The sequence below is a fragment of the Electrophorus electricus genome, chromosome 5 (assembly GCF_013358815.1).
Source record: "Electrophorus electricus isolate fEleEle1 chromosome 5, fEleEle1.pri, whole genome shotgun sequence".
NCBI lineage: Eukaryota > Metazoa > Chordata > Actinopteri > Gymnotiformes > Gymnotidae > Electrophorus > Electrophorus electricus.
This window is the reverse complement of record NC_049539.1, coordinates 15,073,859-15,084,990: the sequence shown is the minus strand read 5'-3', so window position 1 is coordinate 15,084,990 and position 11,132 is coordinate 15,073,859. Positions and strand designations below refer to the sequence as shown.

Here is an 11,132-nt window from a genome sequence, read left to right as displayed (position 1 = left end):
TGTCCAGAATTAGCGAACCTCAGTCCTTAGTCGTGCACCTACTACTTTAACTTTATTACTGTATTACTGTATTAAGTGTAATATCAATTACATGTAACACTATTTTATTTCAGTTGAAAAAAATTTTAATAAAATTTTCAGATTACACTTTCACAAACATAAGATACACACACACACACACACACACACACACACATTTTTGTTGTTGTTTACTGAAAGACAAAATGTCTGAATATTTGGTGTATTCAACTTTTGCCTTAATGGCAGGTTTCTGGTGTCGATTCTAAGACGTTTGTACATTCTGAGATCCACATCATTCCAGCACTCTTGCAGTGTTACCATTATATAGGACTATATAGTGTACACAGCTAAATCATAGACTATTCAATATGTATCATTTGAATAAATATTTGCATTTGTTTGAGATAATATTAAACAGCAAATAAATAAACATGATTCATGAACTGTACACATTGATAAGGTGCCTTGCTTTTCTTACTGTAAGTATCTCTGATATTTCTTACAGTGGTACCACTGAAGCCAGATTAAATCCATCACTGAAACCATCAAACATGGTTAGAGCACAGTGAAAAAATAGCAGTTTTTTTTTAATGTAACTGTTTCCATAGCGACATGATCCCTCCCTAATGGAGGCAATGACATGCCAGATCTGGAATGTCACCCTTCAGTTCTTTCATTTCTGGAAGGCTCGGACAAAGCAGTAGAGCAGAGATGGGGTTCGGTGTACAGATACGATGAGGAGACAGGTGGGGAAAGATATGTGCTCCATGCATTGCAGCTATTTTACAGTGGATGAGGAAAACATTAGTGAGAAGTTCTGTAGTTAAACAGTATAGGAGGAACAGATGGAGCAATCTCTTCTCTGCTAGACTAACAATCTGCCGTTCAACTGATAAGAAATCAGGTACTGAAAGCAATTTATTTACCTCTGATCCTTTGAAATATTCTACAAACAGGTTACACACTATCCATGCAAACTCCTATACACTTTCTATACCACAACGCACACCACACCACACACATAATTAAACAAACCATCCAACACATATTGACTCCTTCTTAAAACAGAACCATTAAAATTAACACATTAAAGGAGTTGGACTAGTACTAATCATTTATGTACTATAAATTATTAATAAAATTGTTATTAAGTGGTATTCATAACAACAACAACAACAATAATAATTATTATTATTAGTAAGTAGTAAAAGTTCCAGCAAACTGATGATAGGCCAACCTAATCAAGCGTGTGCTTAATCTGGATTGAAGAACTTGAAATTATTCTATTGTAATTTATTTGCCAATTATGTCCAAGAGGCTGTATGTAAACACATCGATAAAAGGGTTAACACAGAACCTTAAGTAGCCAATTCATTATATTTAGTAAAGGCCCCAAATTACTGATGAGAATTTTAGAATTAACCTAGTCAGTATAAATAGTGGACAGAATCAAAGTATAGAGCTTGTTATAGCCAATGAGACTGAATTCTTCCAAACACACTTGGAATATTAGGCCTCCTCCCACTTATCATCAGAAGGGTATATCTAGTATAGTAATATATAAAATGGGCTATAACAGATAGCTAACAGCTGAATTTGATCTCTTGTGCCCTGTTTTCTTAATGAAGAAAATGTATGGCAACTAATATCTGAGAATCTGAGAAGATCATTAGTAGCCTCGTTTGTTACGCTATATTCTGCATTAAATGCCAACCTGCTATTATTCTTGTTGCTTTCTTATTCCATTTTGTCTCTAACATGAAGCTAATGATAGTTAATGAGAGATGACCTTAATGCTATTGAAAGGACCTCCAAATTACAGTTATACCATCTCCATTCATAATATAGACAGATTTGCGTGATGGTGCACAACATGCTCGCTGTACTTTGAGACGGGACTTGTTATTCCTTGTCTCGTACACCCCAGTGACGTATGTGCCTGATGTCTCACATCCCACAGCAGTTGGCTTTGGCTCTAGAAGGTTGTTTATTGCTGCTCCAGCTGTAACTGGTGCACGCACATGATAACGAATGTGAGATGTGGCGCTTGAGTTTACACTCATCTGAATTCAACGCGCATAAACAAGTGAGATACATCTTCATTTGTGGGGACTGTATCTTACTAATATCAAAGATCTTAATTAGATCTAAGGCATGATTAAACTTCAGTGAGTCCTAAGATTGTTATGAGCAATACTGAATCTCCAGTATGAATATAAATGCTACCCTGAACGGTCAGTTTAATTTTTCGTTATTAGCAATGACGTTACCAAAGATTAAAGCATTGTAAGTACATTTTCAAAAGAATCAATTTACCCACCTCTAGGAGATTTGCAACATTCGTCTTCATTGTCATTTTATATTAGAAAGCTTCTGAAGATTGATTCTCTGACTAGTTATCTGCTACAATGTCATCAGGAATGAGACATAATTCACCTTCACAGTACGATTTCCCTATCATTTTGTGTGGGTTTCCAAACTCTGAAGTTACCTCCTGTCCTAAGCAACAGGAGCCAAAGGATCTCTAGCCTTCTACCAGTTTTAGCAATTATATTTTGTCCTAATCGCTGGTTACATAAGTGTTCCCTGCCAGCCAAGACTGTCAGTTTCTGGAGCAGAGAAAGGATGCCATTGTCTTTACTACTATGTAATATCATGCCTCTAAATCCATTTTTAAAAACATTTATTTATTAGGAAAATCTGGCGGGTGTAGAAATGCAGCCTATATCCCATGTAGTTAGCCATCCTCTTGATCAGTAGTTCAGTTTATGCTGCAGCTGGTGTTTAGTTTGTATAGGGCATATTACTCTCACCTAGCAGTGGAAATGACATATGTTGAAACACTACAGTGCTTATACCAGTGGAAAAATATGCCAGTGAATGTCAGTGTTACTGCTGTTTTGAGATTTATCTGATACCCAAATTATATTGTCAGCAGGGGTCAGGAACTGGCTAATGATACACTGGGTGGAGGGGTGATGACCAACTGTGCATGGAAACACACGGGCAACAGCCTGGAACTGTACACCTATAAAATGCAATACAACACAAAGTGGTTACTGAAGGTAGGTGCAAGATAGCTGATTCTTGTAGATTGGATGGTGAGTGTAACAAACAGCTGTAGCATACCATGTAACATAAATAAATGCATTCAAATCTGGGAAACTAAAGATTGTAGTAGACTTCAATAGTGCTGTTGTCTAATATTATATGACATAACAGCAATCGGGAAAGGTCAAGAAACTTTTTTAAAAGCAACAAAAGGTCAATAAAAGGTCAACAAAAGGATGTTTTGAAAAACTGGAACTTAAAGGATAAATATTAAAGGGTAAATAAGGGTCTTAAAGGGTAAATATTAAAGGGTAAATAAGGGTCTTAAAGGGTAAATATTCCAAGTAATTTTATTCTTAGACTACTTTTAGGTAAATCCATAAACTAACTAAATATTCTACAATTTGTGCATTTTAGATAACTCCTAAAAGGCTGCAGCACCTGTTTGGGTTAAAGATGCACTTGTTACAACCACAGGCATAAAACAGTTCAATATGTCAATAATTCTGTTCTTTATATTTTTATAATTGAGTACTTCAACCTCCACACTTATCTGTGTTCCTCAGTGAGAGGAGGGCTTATGTAGGGGATCGTTCATGAGGACGTAAATGCACTGTGCCTGCCCAGTATACGATTACACGTGTGATGCACGGAATAGTGATTAGAAGGTGGTTCACAGCCACAGCATATACACAAGGATAGTGTATTGTTGGTGGAGGTATAAGCTTGCACGTTATCACTTGCCTTTGCTCATTCCATTAGATCACACGAAGGATCTACAAGCATGGTGGAGAGAGAACATTGCATTGCTGTATTAGTAGTGTTATGTTTTAAAAGCTATGTAAATAAATCACAGTATTCACACATAAAAAACAATTCATTTGCATGAAAATATGTAGACATATATATGGTTTTCTTTCTTGGAAAAATCCTTTTGAATCTACTTTGAAGTATATTTGGTTGTTTTGATCATTTTTGTAAATTTTGAAGTAATAAAACACCAACTCCAAAATCCAGTAAATGTCCAGTACAAATGTCCAGTATTTAAGATTTTACTGGATCACAGTAGAAATATACAGCACCTGACTGTGGTAATGGGGGGATTTTTTTTTTTTTTTTTTTATTTTTGTGTGTGTGTTGTTTGCCAAACTCTTTATCAGTGTTGTCCTCATGCTGACCTCAATTTTGTTGGAGTCGGTGTTTACAATGACGATGTCACTACTGAACCAGCTAACTTTTATTTAGCTCAGTTTCCTTAGGGCTTGCAAAGTCAGTTCAGTGCCTGACTTAAATACTCTGATCTACTTTGCTACATATACAAAGTAAGCTTATCAAGCTTATCATAAAACTGAGGGTTGACATATTTTATTTATATTTTTATTTATTTATTTATTTTATACCCAAGCTCATGCACAATTAACCAGAATAGCAGAGCAGAATAGAATTGGCTTAACTGAAGAATGTCAAATCATGAAAGATGTATCAGAGCTTATTTTAATTGAATTGTGCTTATATTTTAACACTACACTAAATCAATGCAATACAAATTATGACCATTAGAAAATCACTGTTACTTGGAGACCACAAAGTTGTTTTGTTAGTTCATGCTTTAAACTTCATTTTGAGGGGGGGGGGGGGGGGGGGGGGAGTCCTGCAATCCAGTCATGCATAGATCTCAGAGTTCTTTTGTTACTATGAGCTTACTAGTGACATCAGGATGTAACTGATCCCACAGATACTGGAACACTCAAGGATGACTTCCCTGTATTGATGTACAATGTACAATGCATGTACAGAGGAAGTTGACCAACTGTGGCCTCAAGAACTTGTTTACGTGCCATTCAACAAACCCTGATCACTTTTCTTTCTTATGCAGATTCAAACAACAGTTAGGTCTTCGCTGAAGAGTCAACACACAAACACATTAGCATTCAAGTATACTCTGGTTTTGCCCCAAGTGACTCTTAATTCAATCAGAATAGTTACAACCACAATGCAAAGGTTACAACATTACATGTAATACATAACCTAATACCTTAATAATACCTAATTACACTCCAATATCACTGGAAAATCAATAAGTAAAATTATATTTGAACTAAACAGAGCCAGTTTAATAACTGAAGGATGCTCAGTATGTTGAGTATGTATGGAGATCAACCTCTTAGGCCTATTAGTTATGGCTGAGAGTAAGGCTTAATGTCTTTCAGTTTCAGCGTGCATTTTAAAGCATGCAAAGCACACTTGCAAATACAAATATGGTACCCAGTCGATTGACAGTATGATACCCGGTCATAAATCATTTCGTTTTTCAGTTTTCTTGGAAATATTTAGAAAGAGATCTACATCGATCATATTTAGGTTTGTGTGCATCAAGCATTGTTAGACTTCCTCTGGAAATATATATTATTTTGGCTGGGTCTATTACAGTTTTTTTTAATTTTGCTGAATTGTTCTGTATATTTGGTGAGTGACAACTTCAGCAGGAAATGAGATGCATAAATGGTGCTATCATAATCATAAATACTGCTTTGGAGGCATCTTTTTAATTTAATCAAACCAACACACTTCTGTGTTCATATTGCCATATTACCATTAAATTACCATTAACCACAGGTATGTTGGTTATTACAACCCACCACCAAGCTGATAGAAGTAACATTATCTCTAGTTAACACTGAGTAATAGTTTTCAGTAAGAACTTCTCCCACTGTGCCCATGATAAAGCCTGCTCTGTTGCGCTCCTAAGCCCTCAGAGTGTAGCTGTGGATCAGACAGTGGATACCGGGTCGCCCCCTTGTGCTGTCTCCTTTGGATAATTGCGGGAATTGGTCAGATTCAAGACAAATTATTTCTAAAATGTTATCATCCCTTTACTTGATTTAGGAACTACATGTAATTTAACAACTATACTTCCATTGTACAACATCTAAACACTGAAGTTGTAAGACACCACCAGCAGGAGAATTATGTTCCTGCATACAAAGAACAACATACGTAAATTCTTAAGTATATATTTAAAAGAGTATTAATGACATTACTGAATAAACCCTGCTCTAAAAGCCTTTCAAGTACAGACTTCTAATAGAGAGAAGAATAACATGAGATTTTGAATTTCATAACTGATAGGTAAACCACTGAGATGGAATGGGACTATGTCAGTATTCCACTGACTAAGTGGGTACTGAACCCATTGTCGTAAACATTATGTTTCATTAAAGCTATGGAGATTGTGAAGATCGGTCTGTGTTACAAACTGTGAGTATAATCAGTGTAAGGACAGAATTCAGTTCTGCTGTATAGTATGTGCGGTACCAATCATGTTTCAGGACCATGGACAGCAAATAGCTATCTATCTCTGTCATGGTTACGGACACACATGGCAACAAAACTGCGCTCAGCAAATCCAGAAAATATCAGATGAGTCTGTTTTGCTGGAACAACAGACATATTTGGCAAACCAGGATGCTCTGTACTTAAATTGATATTCAATACAGAGGCGATGGCTGTCAGGCCATTGAGCTACTGCAGCGATTCATTCAGGCTGTGCTCACTGGGGGAACTGCGACTCATGTTGGACAGACTGGCCATGAGAGACTTCACTTTGTGAGCATAATAGTTCCTAAGGTTCACCGAGGGTACTTCTTTAATGCCCTCGTCAAAGTCACAGCTCCTCATGGCGATCTCCAGCTGCTTTTGCCGTTTGTAGAACAAAGAGAACTTGTTGAAAATGAGTGTGATGGGTAGCACCACCACCAAGATCCCTGCCAGGATGCAGGCAGAGGCAGTGAGCTTCCCTGCGATTGTCCCGGGAACCACGTCTCCGTAGCCCACCGTGGTCATGCTGACTGTGGCCCACCACCAGCAGGCTGGGATGGTGGTCAGCCCATCATTGTCCTCCTTTTCGATGGTGTAGGCCATCACAGAAAAGAAGGACACCCCCACAGCCAGGTATAGCAGCAGAAGACCCACCTCCTTGTAGCTGTTCTTCAGCGTAGCGCCCAGCGATCGCAGGCCGGTGGAGTGGCGTGCCAGCTTCAGGATGCGGAAGATCCGCATAAGGCGGAGCACCTGCGCCACGCGGCCCAGGTTGGCCAGCGCTGGGCTGCTTTCGGCCACCAGGTCGATCAGGAGCGTGAGGTAGAAGGGCAGAATGGACACCAAGTCGATCACGTTCAGCGGGTGCTCAAAGAAGTGCAGGAGGTCTGGCGCCACCACAAACCTGGCAACCAGCTCAAAAGTGAACCAGCCTATTCCGAAATGCTCCACAATCTCAAAACGGGGGTCCTCCTGAGGCTGGCCCTCGCCGTCCAGCAGAGCAAACTCGCTCATGCTGTTCATGCACATAGTGGCTATGGAGACCAGCACCACCACGATAGAGAACACACTGATGATGCGGCTGGGTATGGAGTAGCCAGGGTTATCCAACATTAGCCAGATCTTCCTCCTCATACTCCCCAGTGGCTGCTTGTCAAATTTGGCAGCATCGCTGTAGAATTCCAAGATCTCATCAAAGGAAGAAGTTGTGCTTCCCTCATCGCTCTTGTCTTCCCATTCCTCTCGGACCGGCTCCATTTTCCTGCAGTGATAAGTACTGCTGCAACAAGAGTCGATAAAAAACTCATTGATGCCCCAGTATTCGATTTCCTGGCTGAATGAGAAAATGCAAAGTTCTCCCATAACATGCAGGCGGCCGGTGTTATAGAAATTCAAAACGTAAGGAAAAAGCGCGGGATTCCGGTCAAAGTAGAACTCTTTTTCGGCGTCATCGTAATCGTCGCACAGCTCGAGGATGGATTCTTTTGACTGACATCGCAGCAAACGTGCAAGTCGCGTCTCAGGAAAGCGAGACAGTGTGTTAGAGAAAAGTCGCCTCTTGAAACCTCCGACATTAATGCGTATAGCGCTATTTTCGGGATTATCTCCATTTAAACCATCCAGACTCTGTCCAGTCATGTCTTGAGGCTCCTTGAGTGAGTGCGACTGCTTGCAGATCTTAAGAGGAAAAGAAGAGAATTCAAGGACGCGTTTGTTGGACAATCCTTTTCCCAAATCGTGTACAGTGTACACTGACAAATTAAGGAAAAACAACTAAGCGCTATTCTCATTGTAAGAAGTGAACTCCGCTCTCCCTATCGCAAAGTTGTGACACTCATCAACAATCTAAACATTTCAGCTGTTTCTTTGCAAATGTGACTGTTCGATTACACAGTAAGGTACCGACGCAAATACAAGAATAGCCTATATTTAAGTATGCCGTCCAATCTTACGATACGACATTCTTCCATGTGTTTGAATGACCGAGTTTACACTCACTGTATAATACAGCCGTGGTTCGACGGTGGAAATTAGCACGGTGGTTCCATGAACCGACTCGGCTGAGTTGAGCCCAGGGGTGTACCGAGCGTCTCCCACAATCTTCACTCACGCCGCGCAAGCGCTTCTGCGCCTTTCAGGCATCGTTTGAGTCCTGAGAGCTCCCCCTTCCCATAGCACGGTCTCGATCGTTCGATGAAAGGTTTCTCTGACAAACGATTTTTCAGTTCTTCGTCTCTGAGAGAGGATCCCCCAGATTCTGCAGGCGCGCTGTTGCTGTGCAGCAACACGTACTACTACGCAAAAATGTATTTATTTATTTTTTTGTCGGTGGCTTTGGAGATGGACAGCGCTGCGAGCTCACTCACGAAAACGGCTGCAGGGGACGGACATGCCAGTGTCTGGTGCTTCGGCAGGGGCGACAACAGCATCAGAAGGGAAAAGAACAACTGATGTGTCCTCTTATTTACGTCTACAGCTTGCAGAAAGAAACTGAAATACAGAGCAGTTCATAGATCAACATAGCCGTAGTTTATAGCCCATGGTCGTAATGTTTGTTAGAAAAAAAAAGCGCATCATGCTTCATGTAGGAAGGATATTTGTTATTTTGCAAAAACATTCAAGTCACAGTTGGTTTATTAAGTGCTTTCCTGTGCAAGTTTCACCTTTCACACCCCATCCGTATATAAGAGCCGTCGCTCAGGGGCTTCCACCCACCCTTATCCTATAACTGGTAACAAACAATGCGAGTATTCGCAATAGTAGTCCTATTTCAGACTTCGATGTTTTTTGTTTTTTTTTCAACTGCTATGTTTCCCTTGTAATGACAGGACGTCACTATACGGGTCTTCACTATACGACTCTTGTATCAACCCTTTTATAGTTATCAGCTGCGCTATCAACACATAGGTGGAGCATTAAAAATATCATTATGGAAAACTACATAAAGCACAATAAAGATTATTTTTGCAGTCAGGTTTTGATTTTATAAAATGGATCTCTCTCTCTCTCTCTCTCTCTCTCTCTCTCTCTCTCTCTCTCTCTCTCTCTCTCTCTCTCTCTCTCTCTCTCTCTCTCTCTCTCTCTCTCTCTCTCTCTCTCTCTCTCTCTCTCTCTCTCTCTCTCTCTCTCTGGTGGTTACTACAATGGTGAATCCCACGTTTTCCTGCGGCGTAAATGGCTCCATTCACTTATAGATTCCAGTGTGCGACACTTTCGCTGAACAGTGTAACCTAATAAATACGCCAGTTAAAGCTTTGGCTTTTTTAACCTTCTACCTCTCCTTGTACTCCAGTAGTGACCCTGACGCCCAAGATTCCACTTCGAGCAACTCATGAATTTACGTACAAGGAAAGTTATACCTTACAATGACAATGTCTCCACAAATGTGCAACGATGCTTTAAGTTTAACGCTATCAAACACTATAATTATAATAATCGTGACACAAATCTAACTCGTCCTTCCAATCTGTTAAGAGTAAATGCATTCTCGCACCCCCCCCCCCCCCCCCCCCCCCACACACACACACACTTTCTGATCACGCCATTCCACCTACTCACTCACCCACTCAGTCGTTTCCTGACCATGGAGTAAGCAGAGAAATGCAGTTTTCAATTCAGGAGGTGCTTGTTTTGTTCACTAACCACATTTGACTCACACCAACTGCAACGGTCCCCAATTAACAGATAGCAAAGCGGCAACATCTAATAATAAATCGCGTTTGTTCGTTCGATGTTGATTCTATGGGGGCATACACAAAGAAAACTTGACAAACTAAACACGACGGTCAATATTTACTTCTGCAGATTGGCCACAAGGTGGCACTCGACATAGACCGCACGCTATGCTGTAACTGTAGCCAAATGCCAAATGTTTCAGAAGACTACGTTAGGAAATACACGAACAGGTCTTTTTTAAAAAGCAAGATCGTGGGCAGCATCGCTAGAATAATGTGTGGAAACTGTCGGCTATATTTCACCTACACGATACAGCTGTACAGTTTGGCTGCTGAGTTTACAGTGAACCTTGTTTGGAGATATGCTTCTAAAGCCAGCTAACCTTAAAAGGCAAATCCAAGCCGTTCTTGAATGCCACTCGTTTTTATCGAAACATCTCACCATAAAATGGAACATCCCTGGCTGCGACCACTTGAACTGCCCTCGTTCGCTGAGTTTTATTTAGGCCTGAAAAGTATTGCCGTTAAGTGCTTTTATGTAGTAAAGGTGTCCAGTGTTTCGAAGCAGTAACTCGTAATCCTGCTATGTATCATAATTTTCCGAGGAAACTCCTACTCCTGGATGTTCTCCTGAAAGTAGTTGGCCCAGAACATTGATAGAGGGCGTTCACCTTTACCTGTAGGTATGATTTGGGAGAAGGCTTTAATAACAATTTGCTACGCTTTGCTCGAAGATGAAGGTATAACGATTTATGCCGATTGGTTTTTAGGTTTCTCATACAGATTTATACTATCGACTTTCAATGGAATAGATGAAACTACATTGAAATTATGACTAAGTTTGGAGGTAAGCTATTTTATTGGGAATAAAATCATATCTTTCTGTTTGAGCATCTTCAGCGACAACATTATGTATCTTTATTCTAGAAAACTCTAGAGCAGAACTCGTCACTACTACCTTCGTTGTGGCTGACGGTTTTCTTAGTTTTTATTTCTTTCACGCTTTCTTTCTTTTTTTTTTTTTTCTTTTTTTGCTAAAATCTGCCTTGTGACATATTGACAATAAAT

The 11,132-nt window shown here is 40.0% G+C and overlaps 1 protein-coding gene across 1 annotated transcript; it reads right to left on the bottom strand.

Moving 5' to 3' along the window:
- Positions 1-4,720: 4,720 nt before the first annotated feature.
- LOC113576040 (potassium voltage-gated channel subfamily S member 2) lies at positions 4,721-8,647 on the bottom strand. Its single transcript, XM_027007928.2, has 2 exons — positions 8,389-8,647; positions 4,721-8,067 (listed from the first exon to the last, which is right to left on the bottom strand). Exon 2 carries the CDS (start codon positions 8,026-8,028, stop codon positions 6,595-6,597), a length of 1,434 nt encoding a protein of 477 aa, XP_026863729.1. The 5' UTR covers positions 8,029-8,067; positions 8,389-8,647; the 3' UTR covers positions 4,721-6,594.
- Between the last annotated feature and the right edge of the window lie 2,485 nt (positions 8,648-11,132).